This window comes from Ambystoma mexicanum, chromosome 2q, assembly GCF_040938575.1.
Source record: "Ambystoma mexicanum isolate Mex_15411 chromosome 2q, UKY_AmexF1_1, whole genome shotgun sequence".
Taxonomy (NCBI): Eukaryota; Metazoa; Chordata; class Amphibia; order Caudata; family Ambystomatidae; genus Ambystoma; species Ambystoma mexicanum.
Window position 1 is genome coordinate 825,409,990 of NC_090924.1, and position 19,160 is coordinate 825,429,149.

Consider the following 19,160-nt stretch of genomic DNA (forward strand, 5'->3'; position numbering starts at 1 on the left):
GCCTTTTGTTTTCGAACATTTGACCTATAACCCCTACCTCTCTCTCTCCCTCTCCCCCTCGCCCTACCTCCTACCCTGCTCTCCGTCCATCTCCCATAGTCTCCCTCCCCTAGTCTCCGTCTCCCTCCCCTACTTTCCCTCTCCCTCTTGCTTCCCCTCCCTCCTGCTCTCCCCCCCCCCCCCCCCCTGATCTGATGTAGGTGTGTGTGTATGTACATGTTATCGTATTGCTTGCGGGCATCTTTGAGAATAACCCCATGAGGTGACTAATAGTACAGAAGTCCTTGTCACTGGATAGGTTTATTATTTTTATGTGTTGAAACAATCATTAATCAGTATGCTTTCTCAGTTGATCTAGTTTTACTATGGGGCTGCAATATACGGAAATAAATGCCTTCAGGTGGTTAAAATTATTTGTTGATTTTTATTCTTGATTCAAACACACACTATTGATATCTGTAATCAATAGCAGAAAAGTGCCTTTTTATACGTATAATGTATTGCTTTCATGGTGTAAAGAATATTGCTCTGTAGCCCATATTTTTCCTTCTTGGGTATGTATGGTATTGTGCTCTATGGAATAAATAGATGATTTTTTTTACATTGCAAATTTGCTTAAAGCATACCTTGCTCTTAGAGTCTGTTTCAGATGACTTTTCAGTTAAAATGCATGATACCCAAAGCGGTCATTTAAATAGTTTTTATCAGTAAAAGCCAGATATTCAAATTAATGTCTGGAATTATGCCCATAGGTTCTGAAGGCCTGGGATTCAGCATCACATCTCGAGACGTTCCCGTTGGTGGCTCCGCTCCAATTTATGTGAAAAACATCCTTCCAAGAGGTGCAGCTATACAAGATGGCCGACTGAAGGCCGGCGACAGACTTTTAGAGGTATCTAGATGTGTATATTTTCTGTTGCATAGCTACGCCAGTTTTAGATTTATTGCTGTCCAAATGTAACAACGTCTTGGTTGAAAATCTAGATTTCATAATTGTACATTAAGAATTGAATCATTGTCACAAGTTCCGCTTGAGAACCAATGCATGATGAATTTCACTGGAGTTGATCAGATCACTTTGTATTGGGTGTGAATCGGTACTGATGATTTTCTATGTGCTTTTAACGAGAACATAAAATAGCATAATTCTGAAGCAATAAGTCTACACCCATTTCCTCTATGGAGCCCCAGGTGGCACTTTGACAAGTTACATGTTTACTCTCCATGGGAAATGAGATGAGTTGGTTTAGTGTCCCCCTTTCCTGCACTTGTCTCTGTTTGAGCAAGTAAATAAAACATTATTGGGGTAAACCTGTATACCCAAAGTAAATAAGGCTGTATCATTTATACCTTTAAACTCAACGATTTTTAATGAAACTGGATTATTTTTTAGATGCGATATTCTGATGGGGAGGAACTGGCGAAGTTAACATTGTCACTTGAGCCTGCAAGACCTCCCAGTCTGTCTATCCAGGTCATCTCTTATTATATGATCTATTGATGGCAGGTGCTTTCACAGATGATCCCACACATAATAACATATATTATTACAGCACTTAAAAGCAGGAGGAATCTGCCATGAAGCATCCATTTAAAAAAAAAAACCTTATATAATTGTTATTATTGTTACTATCACACATTTTGTTGTAAAATTAATTCTTCACAGGCGGACGTGTGAATGTTAACGGTAAAGGTATTTGTACCGGACACCGTCACCAATGGAATTGGTCCCCAGGCACTCTGGCGGATCTCTAAGCGAGAAGGCTGGGTGGGTTAGAAGGGGAAGAGGGAGTAGGATAGTGAGAGAGAAGTGGTGTCCTGTTGGCAGCTTCAGTTTGGTATACACTGTGTGCTGAGCTTTGGTGCGAGTATCGGATCGATGGCAGTCCTTGTGTGCTGTTGGTGCGGCTTGTGGTGTTTGCTTGTTGTTCCGATGTGGTGAAGTGCGTGCAGCTAGCTGTGCGAGAGGTGGTTGTGTAGGTTTTTGTATGAGTTAAGTATGCAGAAATTGTGAGCTTTTTGGTTGGTGGTTTATATGTCTCGCAGCTGACCTTTGCAGTTTGCCTATGCGCCTAGAATCGAGAATCCTGTAGAGTGGGGGAGAGGCCAGGTTTCACAATATATTAAGTTTGCCAAACAGTAGACAGGGATGGGTGCTATACCTAGACTTGATTAGGTGTGATTTAATTAGTTGCCGACATTTATTAATTTGTCGTTCATTAGAGCACAAAACGGGCCACACATGCATTTGGAGCTGTGAGTGTTAGTAATCCTTTAGAGAATATGCAAATGGCACACAGAGTCATACGTTTTGTCTGTCTCCAAGACCCTTTGTGCCAGAGCTTTCCCAAACTACATACAAAGTTCATATATTCTTTTGATCCTCTTTCGGAAATGTTGCCCTGATGTATCCTTATGCTTCATGGATCCAAATGAGCCCTCCTTTTACTTGTGGCATGCAGAGTTCATTCAATCTCTGCTGGGAGAGGATTCATAGCATGGCATTGCCATAGGTTCCATGGGGTTTTATAAAGTTGCTTACAGCAAAAGCTGCTCACCTCATATCTAGAGCTCTAGAGCATTGTTTAATAATAGCTTGGTTTAGGCGACAGACCACCTACGCACGTTTGAGTGTTCAGGGTTTGGACTAGAAACCAGAAATGTCTAAGTTCCTGCCTCCCCTGAAATTCTTTGGGGTGGGGCGGCGGGGTGAGAGGGGGTGTCTTTGATGTTCAGAAATAACGTACACATCCTTCCGAGGGGAGAATATACTGCCCGAATTGAAACATTCTTTTACATATTGCCCAAATGCTCAACTGACATCAATAAATTGGAAGATCGTAGTTGGTCTGTTGCAATTTTATAAGTTCCTCGTAGCTCTATGCGGCTAAATATGGCACCTCTGTTAGTGTGTGGGCAATCCGAGGCGTATGCAATCCAGGCACTGATGGCTCATTGTGAGCAGATGCTTCCAAAGCGGCCTTTCTGCAGAATTGACGCTCATGAGCTAAATTGCAAACCAAAGGCTTGAATCCCGGCAAGGCCCACTCAGCCTTTCAGCCTATGGAGCTTGGTGAAATAACTCTTATTCAATTGCATAATAGCAACGCATGCGATTTACAATAGTATAAAGGGGGGAAAACGGAGTGTTGCATTATAATTCTGTGCCCGTGGCATTTCGAATAAAAATGAGCTGAGGCCTCACATTGGTAAACAGACTTGCACCTGCGTCTTCCCCCGCTGTTCCTTCGTGGGAATTGTGCTAATCCCGATAGATACTGCTTTAACAGAGTATTAAATCCGGAAACTGAGAAGAGCAGAGCCCTTGACATTATCCAATTAAACACATGCTCTCTGGACTTCCATTATTGTATACATCTGTCAACAGCCCCTCTTCCAGGAGACCCAGTGTTTGGACAGATGCCTTCCACAGGCAAGGCTATATTGTGTTAAACATCTACCACCTTAGTGCAATATCGCAAATCGACTTATTTTTACCAGATAACAATATGCATAATTGAAACAGAATGTGTCGTGTCCGGCAACCACATTGTTGCTAGGAATTAGCCTTTTTCTGGGATGGCAAAGAAACACCTGCGTTCTTCACAAGAAGATACGCACTTTCCTCTCCAATTCATCAACAGTTTTCGCCTATTTTACACAAAGTCCCAATGACGACAGTTTCACTTTTGCCTTCTAAAGGGCAAATGGGCGTGGCCATAGCACTGCGCCACAACCAATAATCAGGAGGGAGCCAATGGTGACCTGGGAGGTCCTGGCCCCCTGTCTAAGGGCCATCTATTGCCAGCATCTGTAGATAAACAAAAAGCAAACACAGGCGCCCAGGGCCGGTATTACAACAAATTGCACCCCAGACGGGAAGCATCGTTGGCACCCCCCGTCGCCCGACCTGTGATCTCATGCATGTGTCATGGGCTGAGCAGCGGGAGTGGGGACTATGAGTTAACAAAATTGTCAATGCTGGCATCTGCTGAATTTCATGAACCTCAGAAAACAGCATTAAGAGGGTCAAACCCGAACAGGCCTGGTTATGTTAGTCTGCTTTAGCTCTTCATTTTTAGTAACAATTACCAGTTTGCTACTGTGACTCAGGTCAGAGAATCGAAAATTTCAGATCTACGCTAATGTCATTCGTATGACCTCAAACATTTAGCCACTCTTAAAAGGTGATGAACTGGTCTTGAACAGTGTTACTCGAACCTCCAAGAACAAGCACCAGCAACATACCCATCGATAGCTGTACAAGCCCATCTATCTCAGCATTAAAATACATGCATTTATGCAATATGTATTGCATCAAATATTTCACGGGAAGTTAAATATATTTAGGAGGGGGACACATACACAATATCAATACTCCATGTGAGTGGTAAAGTCTACTTGAAACATATGCAGAGAGTTAACATGCATGTACAATTCAACATAGCTCCCAATGTTAATGTTGGAGAGGTGGCGTTCTAAAATTATGACATTGCAATGTGGACTTTACATTCAAACACACTGCAGTGCATTACCACGGAAGAGAAATGGCAGTTCGAGTATTGGGGTTTGTTTCGCTCATGCTTGTGAACTCTCCAAATTCTTAAATGTTTCCTTCGTGATCACTCATTTTAGCTACCGACAGCACCATGAAACTGTAAGATCGCAAAGAAAAGCAATGTCTACCATCCCAACATAAAAACAAAAACAATCAAATTCTTAAAGGGTGGAAGATGACCTTTTCTTGGGCCTCGTTAAGTTTACTTTTTGCAAATTACTAGTCGCGTGCTGCTTGAATACCAGTGGCCCTTGCACATTTTGCAGTGTATAGACGAATTTCATTTCAAGGGAAATGGAGTACTGCGGGTATCAGGGGAAGCATCTCCAGTGTACCCCAAGCGTAGTGCGCTTTGCCCTCTACCCTCACCCCCCAGCTTTGCAACCCTGCGCTTTTTCACATTCTCCATTATGGTAAAGAACATTGTCCTGAGCTTGGGAGAGAAATGGACTATGCAGAAGGAGCTGCCTTTCCAGGGTGTGTTTAGCTGCTGGTGTATCAAATGCAGAAATGGGTGGCATGAAGAGCCCCACGCTCTAAAACTTCTTTTGTGCACTGGTTGGTCACACGACAGAAAGCGTGAGCAGGTGATTCCCCAACACTTGAATCATTCTTTAGAGACCTGGCTTTGATTAATGTGGCGTTAGCTAGTCATGGCCATATCCCAGCGTTTGTGTTAAAGGAGATTGGAAGCTGCACCGTGCAGGGTATTTTAAAGGCCATGAATTGATGCTACAGCATGTCGCCCCCAATGGAACAAAGAAAGTGAAGCATGCATCCTACAAGTCTGGGTATTTGCATTATACGGAAGCTGGGCCAACCGTCCACGGAGACGGTTTCTATTATAGTTGCTGAGTCGCTTTCCCAAGCCAGCTGCTGTGCAGACTTCGCTCAGCTTTTGGTCCAGCGCCTGCATCCATCCTTCACACCATCATTCACAAGGCGAATTCCTGTAGGTGTTTGTCTATCTCGTTAGACTAGCGTGATTGCTATTCCAAACAAAAGAAGCACAATGACAAAGAAGAGCATAAGACAAGTCTGAGCGAACAGTGAAATGTATTGAACTCTTGCACTAAAATAAAGTCAGCACTGCATGCCCAAGAAAGAGGGAACGACAAACAAAATGCTCGGGAGCGGGAACTAGGGGGGCGTAGTAACCCCGAAACTGGCCCAAGCGTGTTAGCAGCCCCCAGGGCCTCGCCCTCGAAGTGATTTTGGCCCGGCCAACGGACCGACCAATCCAACCCTGCTGGAACGTGCAACTGTCTAAGATCTGCTGACGGTGACACTCTACCCAGGTTTTCCGAGAACTGGCCTTTTGATCTCCTGAGGAGTCCACCACCGGTGCTCGCTTCCTTTTTCATGACAGCTTGCGCCTTGACAAAAGTGTCTAGCTTTGTGGCCTCCAGAGGCTGTTCTTGGTTGGCCCAGTTATCTCCGCAATACCATTTTAAAATAAATAAAATGCCTATGCAGCAATAGGCCTCACCTGCGAGGACGGGAGCAGGAGGAAAGAAGTGTGCTTGCCACGGCAGGCTGTGGTTACTGCCGGGTTTCCTGAAACAAGGCCAATCAGTGAGGGCAGGATACAGAAACTGTTTGTATTTGTTGATTCTGCTGCTGCTTGGCAGTGTGTGCTTGTGATGGGAACAACGTCAGGATTTAGTGGCCCACTCGCTCCTCTTTTCTGTAATGGTCGGGGCCGACAAAACCAGCCAGCCCCAATCGATCCACACTTCAGTGTCAGTGCGCGCCCATAGCCTGGAGGAGGGCACACGGCACGTGCGCCCATGGGCCTGGCTGGCGCCAGCACCACCCGGGGCCAGAGGAAGTTAATAAAGCAACAAATGTTGCTAATTTATTTCCCAATTGCCCTGCCTGAGGGCCGAGGCCAGGCCTGTTTCTTGGCCCGGACGAGGCGGGCAACTGCCCGGGGCCCAATAACCCCGGGGGACGCAATTGCTCCGGTCCCTGGAGCCTCTGGAGGGGATGGAATTCCCCAGTTTGTGGGGCGGCGCATTGACGTGGGGAAAGTTCTGCAGGTCAGGTGCTGGCGCTGCCCCTTCCGACTGTAATGTCACGTAGTACAGAAGTACTACGTGACATTACAGAAGTCAGAGGCTCCCTCTGACCACTTTTGCGCCACTTGGTGTGGGGGCATAAGCAGACCAATAAAAACACTTTAGGTCCCCCTGCAGCTAAGACCAGCCCCTTCCATCACAATGCCGACAGGAAACTGCTAATGGTGGCCCATTAGTCACTAAATGGTTTTGTGCTGTGGTAGGGCGAATTCTCTGTTTAGGCTTTATTTCCTAACCTAGTGAGTCCCCCAGCAGCTTTGCTGGATTTCTGGAGTTTTTTTTCTCCTGCCAAGAGTGAGACTCTTTCTCCCACTCTTAGACATGATTTGTGGTGTTCTTTTGACTGTTAATGTGTTTTATGGGCTATAGGGTCCTTTACTCCATAGGGTCTCATGTGTTTTTACTATGTGTGTTACACAGCACCTTCCGTGCAGTGACACAGGGGTGTCATAGTGACACCCCACCATAGACTCCATACCCTGGGACTGACTACTGTCTCCCAGGGCATGTAAAGTCACCATTGGCTTTACTAGTCCCAAATTATGAACAGAAACCAGTACAAACCATCATATTGTGGATGTACTGGTTGGGGCAATTCGATTGCCCCGGGGTCTGTTAGTCGAGGGGGCACGTCTCCGTCCCCCCTGATCGAGTTTTGGCTGGTGGCAGTGGATACTACTTTTTATATTCGACTGCGAATATATCTCTATGGGATTTTTCCATTGTTCAAGGCTACTCATAGCCTCGAACATACCGCCGGTTTATTTATTTAATATTAATTCGCCGGTTGGTATTTTTTTTCCAGAACTCGATTCTAAAATGGCGTTTGTGTTCTCTTCTGTGACTCCAACCCAAGTAGAGCCCTTTGTTCCACTTTTTGGCGGGCTTCTCCACAAAAGCCTCCAAAAGTGGTGCCACTCTGTCTGGGTACCACAGGGGGTATGGGAGGGGGTTTAGGCACCCTGGACTGAGTTACCTTGGTAACTTAAGTCGGACTCTTGTGTGATTGGCCCAAGGCTCACCACTTAGCATGTTTGATTGACAGCTAGGCTGAGTGAATGGGGGTGTGCTGCATAAAAGCAGGGCTTTTGGGACTGGAACTTCAGAAGTCGCCACAGGACCTGAGAATCCGACGAGGGAGAAGCTGAGTCGACCTGCTATGACGACACCACTGGTGGAGCCCTGCGGAACCGACTCACCACTTCCCGACGACAGAGAAGATCTCCCGGCTGGTTTACCTTCTTTTCCTCGCATCCCAGGATGTCTTGTGGTCGAATTGCCCGTGCCAAGCACCCCGGCAACCGGATAGCCACTTACCACTGGACCGCGAATAAAAGGACCACTCCTTTTTAACTGAGAACTCCGCGGCTGGTTTCTTCCCTGGCAGTGCAACGGACTCCTGTCTTCCTCCCCGACGAGATCCTCTCTTCCCCCGTACGAAGCACCGACTTGCATCCGCTGCCAGGAACAACTGCCCCCGCTGGAGTATTCTCACCACTTTAAGGTACCGTGTCCGCCAGGCCTCCCTTTCTAAAGATTGCTACAAGGTAATAATAATCCCTTAACCTTCTGGACCGGGCTGGCCGCCTTGACCCTCTAACTGGTCCCTTTCTTTTGGTCCAACTCTTTCTGAACCTTTTCGAGACTTTTGTGCACTTTTCAAACGTGTGACCTTGGACACATTTCGTTCCGATCCTCTTAAAGTGGATCCGGCTTTCTGAACTCTAACTTCACGGTTTGACTCTGCCTTCCTCTCTTGCTGTGTTCTTTTGAAAGTGTTGGGATCTGTTTTCAATGCTCTGCCTTTCTCTCCCTTTTAAACCGAATTATTAGAGTGCCATCTGCGTTAAGCGCTCACCGCTGTCTGAAAATAAGTGGGGCTTTCTTTAAGACTTGTCTAATATTCTTTTAAGGGAGTGTATATCTTTTAGTGACCGTGTTTTTGAACTGCTTAATATTAGTGTCTGTGTGTTTTATTAGATGTGGTTTTAAATAAATAATTATATCTCTTTTACACCAGGCTGTGGTCAGTGTTTGCTTGTTCTACTGTGTTCTTGTGACCTATTGTGAATACTCTGTATACTGCCTTACTCTTCTTGAGGGAAGTCTGACTGCTCAGCCACAGCTACCAAGTAAATCTGTTTGGTACAGACTGCTACAAAGTGGGTTTACTGCCAAACACCTGTGGTCTTAAATTTTTTGCAGTGGTCCCAGAGGGAACTGCACAGGTTTCTGCCTAACATGCTGGCATTGAGATGGGAGGGGAGGTGCAGTGGGCTGTGGGGAGTGTGCGTGCCTTGGGGACGCACCGTGGGCCCGACCCATTTGGGCCCATGGTGTGTCCCTGCAAGCCCAGAAAATGGCCAAAATAATAGTTTAAAACAGCGCTATTTCTTTCATGCTGCTTCTTTTCCAAACTATATATCAATTACACTTTAAAGCACTTCCATGGCACTGGTGATGAGTTACTTCACTATGCGGATAATAGTTTTGACCAGTGTTGCTGAGTAAATATTCTTTAAGCTATGAACCAGTTTATTTATTAATGCAATGTTTGTTGGGTACATGGAGACGGATAATGTATTTATTTATTTATGCAATGTGTGGCGGATACCTGTATCCGACACACATTGCATAAATAAATAAATATGCAGGTACCCGACAAACATTGGATGAATAAATAAATAATCCTGGTCCATGTATCCTTACAACAGTCAAGATTTTACTGTATCAAAGCATAACCCTTGATTCCCATTCAAAGAATGTTAAAGTGATTGTTTATTGGGTTCAGGTGTCTCCCTGTCATTGCCCTTTTGGCTTAGGTTGCCTCCAAACCCCCTTCAGCATCTTGTGTTCTTTGTTGGTTGTATATATTCATGATCTCTTGGTTGGTGTGCCCAGTCCTCATTATCTGCAGCCTAAGTGGGCTTGGGGCATAAAATTGTCTTGGGCACCAGTGAAAAAGTGGCCCACCGTTGCAAATGGCAATTAATTCCTTGTGTGACAGACTGTTTGACTTTGGGTCGGAGTTCTTTAACGGTGTAGTTTGGGAATGGCACGCAGGGTGCGGTGGGAGTGGTGCGCGGGGTGCGGTGGGAGTGGTGCACGGGGTGCAGCGGGAGTGGAGCGCGGGGTGCAGTGGGAGTGGCGCATGGCATGGGGTGCGGGGGGGGGCACATTCCTAGTGTTTCGCCCTGGGCACCAAATGGACTAGAAACTGCCCTGGCCGAGGCCACAGCCTGCAGCAGTTCTAGTGGTAGAATACACGTGTAACACGTTTGTTTCCTAACATTATAAAAATGAACAGGCACCTTCACTTTTATAATGTTAGGAAATTAACATGTTACACGTGTATTCTAACACTGCCCTCTCTGAGGGCAGAGGCTGCATCTTGCAGCAGTGCCAGTGGTAGAATACATGTGTAACACGTTTGTTTCCTAACATTATAAAAATGAACAGGCACATTCATTTTTATAATGTTAGGAAATTAACATGTTACACGTGTATTCTAACACTGCCCTCTCTGAGGGCAGAGGCTGCATCTTGCAGCAGTGCCAGTGGTAGAATATGTGTGTAACACGTTTGTTTCCTAACATTATAAAAATGAACAAGCACATTCATTTTTATAATGTTAGGAAACAAACATGTTACACGTGTATTCTAGCACTGTGGGCTGCTGGTGCAGGCTGCAGGCCCCTCCTCGCTACCCTGATGATGCACCCAAAGAAGAGGGATGGAACACAACCAGAGCAGAGGTGGGTACACAGTAGAGTAGGGGGCTGGAAAGATACACGAAGAGGGGCCAATGACCATGCTGCAGACAAAAAGTGAGTATTAGACCAGTCCTCAGAAGGTCTCTCCTTGCACATACCTGCCTACTGTAACATTGTTGATGACTGCACTTTTATGCTTCTTTCATGTATCTGCATCTAGCCGAGCATACCTGTAACCAAGCTCAGCATATTTCTGTACCTTCTTCCCACTTTATGTACCTGTAACTAAGTTGAGCATATACTTGTCTGCTTGTGCCCTGATGCCCCAGGGTATGGCGCGCCATACAAATAATAAACTAAACTAAACTATGGCGGCTGCATCCAGATGGTGCAAAATTATTGGGGTCTCTGCCAGTACCAAAGCATTAGTAATATTGGAAATTGACTATGGTAATGGAATTTGCTGTCAATCTGCCGAAGTGGTGTACACATTTTACAGGACTGTGAACTGTACTGCCCACCTCATTTACGTTCTAAAAGACATGATCATTTCACTTATCTTTAGTGCTTAATTTGTAAAATATGTGCAAGGGCCCACATTTTTTCGAGAACACCTGGGACACATCGGGATGGACAGCTCCCAGCCCTCTGTTGCCACCATCCACGACAGTGCCCCCAAAGTGTCAGCATATTTAGAGTATAACTTGCAACTCTTACCAGCTATTGCAGGTGATGGATGCACTACCTATGGCAAATGTGCAATGTATAGATACCAATTGACCTAAAATATACCAAATTAAGGCAAATGTTTGAGTGATTCTTTAAACACATCATCATTGCTAACATTTTGCTTCGATTCAATAGACGGCAAGTTGAACATGTTGACCATCTATCCACAGAAAACAAAGTAAACCTGCTTTACTCTTATGGTAAATTAATTGACAAATGCAGGCAGAATCATTCCTGAATTGATGAATTTGCCCGTCAAACACTGCAGCCATATCATTGAGTATGGGTTTGGTGCTCATGGCAGACACTCCTCTTAGATAGTGGCTTTTTCTCTGGCTTTGCCCCTGTGTTAGTGCTGCTGGCTGGTGTCTGTTCTCTTATTGTCAACCCACACTGCAGTAGCAGAGCTGCCCCATTGTCATGCAGGATGACTGGAGCACCCACCATTGTCACCTTCCATCTCATCGTTATCCTTGAAAACTAAAACTGTCCTGTATGGATCATTAGGTTTAGGAATAACAATGAACTGGCACAGAATGAGGAGACTGCATCCAGTGTACACTGTTGTTCTTTGTTGTGTGACAGCTACTGAATGAGAGTTAAAATAATAAAGTTTATGAAAAACCTCAAATAATCAGACTGAATCTGAAAATAAGTGCCAGGCCTCAGAAATAAGTGCTGGGGCTGAGCCCTGGCAAGCATCACCACAAATTAAGCATTGCTTAGCTTTCAATTCCCTACGTAGGTTAACAAGAATCACCAGATTGACAGGCTCACCATCTCCGGCCAAATTGCTTAAGTGAAATGGGCCCACCTCACGCCCAAGTTCAGCTTCCTAAAAACTATCAGTCTTGCATCATAATATGCATGCTATAGGTTATCCCATAATAAGGGGTTCCTTCCTCTGGATCTCACTTGCTCTTCACCTCACACATGACCTCAAGTTCAGACAGGTTCTTCACTGCACGCAGAATAACTTTCTTTTCTGTTCCTCTCACTCTTTTCCACATTCAACCAAAAGTGGTTTGAAGTAACCACAAGATGGTCTTTAGCTTTGTACAAAGTACATACGTCAAATAAAGAATAACTGCAGTATGCGGCCTGCCCTCTTGCAATGGTCTCATTCATATGATATTGGCAGTATTCATGGAGCTATGAATGGCTCCATGTCATTTTGTTGACGGTAATTACTTCGAAGTAATTTACTTTGAAGTGATTACTTCGAAAAATCCCTTCACATTGTTTTTTTAAATGTGCCCTAATGCCCCCTAACCCTACTCTAATGCCCCAAGCCCTGCTGCACCCCTTTTAACCCCTTAGCTCACAACTCCCTGTTCACTAGGACCCCAACCGGCCCATAAAGCTGGGGGTTGCCCAATAGCACTTTAAGATGAGTAGCAGAACCCGTGAGATGGATGGGTATGCAGATTACACTCTTGCATCGAATCAATAATGACAACTCAATAGTTTGGCAAAGGGAGTCCATTTAATGACGAGTACAAAAAACGGGGAGTTCATGAACATCAGCAATCACTCGATCTTACTTCTCGCTTCACAACTCCAACGAACTTCATAAAAAACACATCTTTTATACTAAAAACTCATCACTAATGTGTAACGCTTAAAATGTTGCATGCAATTCTATTGGTTATAGGAAAGTAACTTTAATATAGGTACTATATCTGTATATGGTAACAAAGTAAGGGGATTGGATAAACAGTGTCAGATGTTGCATCTAAGCCCTTCCTTCAAAATGGCTACTGTAGTCGTCACTAAAAGTATGACGTCTCATTGGTTCTACTAACTATAGGACCCTAGATTACTTGGTTCACTATGATTCGGTTGGCATCGACCCAACTCATACTTTTCCACCAGCCTAGCAGCGTGAAGAATAGCCGGCCAGGTGCAGGGAGCTTGTCCGCTCCCCCAGTCTCCCTCCAATTATTGCAACAATCAATAATCACCTCAGTGGTCATGTCAATTATGTCTTTGTATCTTGTCCTCGAGACTGCTTCTTGGTCTGGAAAAATGAAGAGGCCCTCGCATCGGCACAATTCCATGCGTAGGTGTGAAAGGATCATTCCTTCTGCTGGCTTGGACATGCGATTCCAACACCGTGAAAGTCGTCTTATTCTCCATGTAATTCGCGCATTTGATTTAATTGTGTGAACCATCTGCCTCCTGTGGCTTATCTTGACCTTTCAGAATAGGATACTCTGTTCTTCTCTTCATTAAATGTATCTACTGTTGGCCCGCTTCAGCTGGTATGACCTTGGCTTCTTGGCATGACTTGCCTTCATCTGAGTTTCTGTCTGTCCTTAATTCTCGATTTTCCTGCTGCGAAGCTCTCCTCGTGAGACCTTAAGTAACCTTCGGTCAGTTCTGCTCTTGTGCATAGTGGAAGTATACTTATATACAGTTCTTTTCTTGAGGTAGATATGTATAGGTAGCGCTTGCCGCACTCTATTTTACTACTAAGCTTTACCAAGCCCCACGATTTTCTTTAGCTTCTTACGGTTCCTTGCATATGTACACGTGTAAGCTGGCTGAATAGTTGCATCACGCTCATGGCATAAGCATCTACATTTTGACATTCTTATTTCGCTTTAAACTCAGGATGTCACTTATCCATGGTGTTTCATCATTCATAGGTCGTCATCTCTTTTATATGCGAGTCAGTCCGGGTTCTTGTGACGTCACCATTCGTCTTCCTTTAGGACTTTTTTTGCTTCTTCTGGTATTGCATTTTGACAATCGTCATTCTGTCTCACTTGTTGATATGGCTATCTCAATGGGTACCTTACTGTCCAAGGTTTCGTAGGTGCAGGTACTTCAATAGGTGCTGTCAGTCTGATAGGTACTGGACACAGCCCCACTGCTGCTCTCTGCTGGTTTATTTGCTCATCATACGTCAAATTTCTCGGCGTGAACTCTCCTGGCACCTCAAAGTGGGCGGTGGGGGTGCGAATCGTGTTTGGGACCTCTTCTACACCCCTAAATAACTTGATGTGTTTTTGAGGTAATTCCTTCGAAGTAAATTACTTCAAAGTAATTGCTGTAGGAAAAACCACGGGATACCAAATGTACAGAACTTTGTCCTCTTTCGTTACTGCAAAAAACAAAACAAATGATCTACCCAACCAAAGAGCTTTACAAGGCCAAAGATACAAAGGAAAATCCCCAACCGAAAGAATTTAGGGTTCGGGCACCCCATCCTGCCATGCTGGATAAAAGATCCTGAAGTTTTAAGTCATGAACATCCTTGTTGGAGAAATAGTTTTGGTATGATTTTCTTGACATTTATCCTGAATTGGGATGGAATGTTTCCTCACACCAGTGTAAATTCTAGTCTTTGGCTGGGTTGCCTAAGGAGATGACAGCTAAGACAAAGTACATTTTTCATTGACCCAGAATCACCAAATTGGCTGATTCAGTCATCCCACCCCCTCCAATGCTTTGAGGATCTAACATCCATCACCAGCTGAACATCCTCACAGTGATCCTTAACAAGTCCCTTAAACTGACCTCTAGGTTTAACACACAGCCAAATATTGCTTTTAGTTTTGCACTTTATGGAATGTTAAAGAAAAATCCCCAAAATGTTGATTGACTTGCGGGGGCTGTGTGAAGATGTATCCATGCTTCAACCTTCAGGCAAGTGGTACAATGGCTCCCACTTCTGTTTCATTTTAAAATGTGTTAGTGATTCAGCTATGATATATCCTAAAGAAAGGAGATGGATCCACAGACCTATAAGGTAGTGCTGATCTGTCAGCGATTTTCTGCTTAACGTACCCGAGACAGGATGTTTCACTGGGGGTGACCTGAGGTTCTTGGTGAGGCCGACTTGTTGGTGTACATCTGATGTCTTCCCAGTCTAAACACTTTCCAGAAAGCTCTAAAAAACCAATTGCTCTACACATAAGTGGGCGATATCCACTACTTTTGGATAATTAGGCCAGCACCAATTTATCTTGCAGACGTTCTTTCAAGATTAAACCAAGAACTCTCCACCTACATCTGGAGCCCCCAACCTTTTATGTGCAATTAGCTTAATTTGCATATCAAATGAAATGGTGATCAACAACCATTCTACGACAGAACATACCAGCGCTTAGTTGGTGGAAAAATTATTACAACACAAATTAGAAATGTAATAAACTTAAGACTGCTAATAGAACATTTTGATTTGCAGTTCTTAGTTATCTAGACCACATCCAATTCTAGAAAGGGGAATTTGCAAGGCCTTTATTTGACATTAGGTGGCTGTTTACATGAAATGTTGAGGAAATTGAGTGGCCAATTAGAAATGTTTAGACCGATGGGACCACTCGGGTTGTTCAAAAATATAATAGGACTAAATAAACATTACCAGGGACTTCAGGTTCTCAAAGCAAAATATTTTTAAGAAATGTACTGCAAACGTGTAGACTGTAAAGCCGGTCACAAATATAGCACTGATTTTCAGGTGTACTTTGGGGAGTTTCCGGGATCTTTAGTAGCAAATTGTGCATTCTAAAGCATACAAGACCTCAGTCATTGATTAGTATTGTGGACAGTTTTTTCTTCAGCGATGGTATGAAATTCTGTATTTCTGATTTAACAGAGAGTAATCACTCTCCTCTCTAGTTTTCCAATGGACAGGTGTAGGCACCACGAAGATGTCCATCAGCCAGAAGGGCTTGTTGGCAATGCCTTAGACTGAAAAGGAGGAATCGGAAAGAATTACCAATTCACAAGAAATTAAGATATTCTCTCTGAACTGTTACACAGTTCAGAGACAACAAAGGGAAAGAGTCCGTTTGTTTGACTCTTTGGTTTAAACTATCCGCGACAAAGCTTTTGGCAAACAGCGTCCCCTAGTTTGAGGTCCAGGTTATAGAAAGGGATGCCCCATGGTTTGATGCAGAATGTGGAATCTCGAAAAGAAAATGGAACCACGGTTTAATGCGTGGTGTATAGATTACTGGCCAGAATTATAGTTTCAAAAGGGCATATACAAATTGCTAAAAGATGCAACAAAATAATTTGAGACTTGTAGCTTTTAGAAAGGGCAGCATTTTTGAATTACAACACATTGTTTTATGTTTAATACAGTTGCCGAGACAGGCATCATGCCATGTCCTTGGACAAGTAGTCCTTGGACCACCAGCCACCCACAGCTATAGGCCAATGTCCTTACTGGACATTGCCAGTAAGATATTCTACAAATGTTTGTTGCTTAGGCTAGAGGAGTGGGCTCAAAGTAACAATATCTTGAAGCCCTCCCAAACAGCTTTCAGGGGAGGGTTTAGAATAGTGAACCACTGTTTCACTCTATGCGCCATCATGGAAAAATACGGTAAAGGGAGGGAGATTTGTGGCTTTTTTCAGATTTGGTGAAAGCGTTTGATAGAAACATCTTGTGGTGTAATATACATTTTATTGGGGTCCTTTATAGTGTATTAATTCTTATCCAACTGTGATGCACAGACATCTCACTGTCTGTCCAATATACAAGATCATAGAGTTATACACTGTTTTTCTCCACAAACAAAGGTGAAAATCGGGGATTTCAGTTCCCCCAATGTATTCCTTTCAGACTGGTACTCAAGTACTTCTCGTAAATCCACCCTTTCTGAAGGGCGTAATTTATAGCATGCTTCTTTATGCCGATCACACAGCTATTATGGACTTGACAATGGCAGGTCTCCAACAGGGTCTGGTATGCACAAATGACTATAGTTTGAAATTAAATATGATCAAAACAAAAGTGATGATGTTCAGGGAAAAAGGTGAATTCTTGTAGCTGGCTTTTAAATGACTGTAGAGATGAGGAGGTAGTCTAATTTTAATTGAGGCTACTCTTCTCTGATCGGTTCTTGAGTCAATAATTTCAAGAAGACAGCTTTTCGTGTCAAGTTTGGGGTTTTCAGTTTGGACAAGTGCCTCGAGGACTATAAGGCAAAGGCCTGTTCAATTATTTTTTAAGGCAGCAAGAGCTAGGGTGTTTCGAACTGCCATCTCATTGAGGAGTTGCAAAATAAATTCCTGGGCCAAATAGCAGGTCTCTCTCCAGATACACCTGGTAGCACCTTATGAGCTGAAATGGGAGTATTCAGTTTGAAGGTGTCAGCCCAGTTATGATTAACGTATTATTTAAAATGATACATATATATATTTTTCTGAATAATGTGGAGTCTCTTTTCTCAGCCCAAAAGGGATTTTACACAAAGCCTAGTGACAAATATTGGTCAAAACATGCATTTCACAACCACTTCATAGATGGATGTGGTGTATTAACTAAGTATTTGGATTCATTAATTGGCTTGTTAATTTAAACGTATTAACAGTAATTTAATTGGATTTGAATATATAGAAAATGAATTATGAACATTATGGCATGCATTTGCCTATTACCCACATGCCAGAGGGGCAGAGTACTAAACAATGACAATTTTTCCACTAGGACGTGATGTAATAATACATATAGGTGACACAAAGTAATATTTCTGATACCTATGATGCATGGTGGCATCAACCACAAACCTCACTTGTACAAAAAGCAGTGCATGCACATTATTTAATAAAAGAACCTTGGTTAACCATGCCACCTAGTTGTCCATTATGCTCCTACTAGCTGTACAAAGGAACAGAATATGACAATTTTCTCCGGGACAGATACATGGGAACGTGGTTCAATTATTTTGCTCATTAATACATTGTCAGCTGGGTAAAGTATCTGAAGAGGATATGGTTTTAATAATGACACTGCTATAATAAGTGAGCACATTTACAGAAAAATTACTTGCATGATGGTGACCAACTCAAATCTTGCATCTGCAAAAATAAGCCAACTGGAACCACAGCAGGCTCATTGGCCAACATTCTTGCAGAGTCCAGGACTCTGTCCTGGCTATACTGCTACTGAGGTCTCATCCATTCACCACTCTCTTCTAGGCCCCTCCACCGTGGCCCAGAGCAGATGGCGAGCAAGAATTTAGGGCACTGAGAGAAATATGTTCCCGAGCTACACATTTGGGATCATTGACCCAGATGAAAGGGGCCTTTCAATAACATTCGAGAGGACAGGTTGTCTGAATAACCACACCACAAATGGTTTGTCCATTCAGAGCTGCTGCTGATGTTCTGGTGATCCAGCTCTAAGATCGTTCATTTATAAATGTAAGAAACCGGACGTTATATATGGGAAATACCTTCTCTCTAGCATTATTGTTACAGGCGATTACTGTTTCATTCTTTTTATTGTGCCTTAAAAGTGGTATTTGAATGAAGATGCCAGTGCCTGCTGCTTTTCTAGCGGTCTGATTGCCTCTTTGAATCACTGTTAAGTCTCGGGTGTGTGGTTCCTGACCACCCTTCCCCCTGCTACTTCTGATACCCTAATTTTCACACTATAGGTAATTTGGATTGCCCAGAGGCCATTTTAGCATATTTCTGTTTGTCTTTGTTAAGCTTGGTATTTCTCTCCGTTCAGAACTTGAAAAATAGGGAAAAGAGCAAACGGTGTGGTATTTGCTTGGAAGGACGTTTATCCGGCAACACTGCCAGGTGACGAACTTGTCCTGTTCTCCACAATATTTCACACCATGCAAGGAATGACCTAAGCATCCACTTTGTTCCGTTTCTTTTCTGCCACGTTTCCCTTTATACTTTCCTGGGATTCTTCAGGGTTTGGCATCTTTATGTTCAAGTAGAAGAGCCAATTCCCAAGGTCTCACTGTGTTTTTCAGGGTCCCATAGATGTTCCTCAAAAATATCCTGAACTTGCCCTTGGTTCCTTTTTCAATCTTCTAAATTGGCTGGTGTGGTTCACAGAACACTTTTTTTTTTCGTGAAAGTTTCTACTCCTTGTAATAAAGTAACAATTTTTTTTAGCTTTTGACTAACATGTTTGCAGCTGGGATATGCAGTGCCTCCCCTCGATCACCCAGTACTGTGATTTCTTTATAAAACCCACTCGTTAACAAATCGGAGTGTTCCCAGGTAGGTCTCCATACCCAGATACCTTAATGTAGTCACCTTCTTGGCCTGTGACTATTCACAATGCGGAGACTCAACAAGGCCTGTCTAGTTTGC

General features: G+C 43.7%; 1 protein-coding gene across 8 annotated transcripts in view; it reads left to right on the forward strand.

Moving 5' to 3' along the window:
* Positions 1-19,160, forward strand: part of PARD3 (par-3 family cell polarity regulator) — a 2,149,932-nt gene that overhangs the window by 1,167,009 nt on the left and 963,763 nt on the right. For all 8 annotated transcript variants that reach the window (XM_069648049.1, XM_069648048.1, XM_069648046.1 and 5 more), the window contains exon 10: positions 753-892. In XM_069648049.1, the coding sequence (XP_069504150.1) occupies positions 753-892 (140 nt within the window). The remainder of the gene's footprint in view (positions 1-752; positions 893-19,160) is intronic.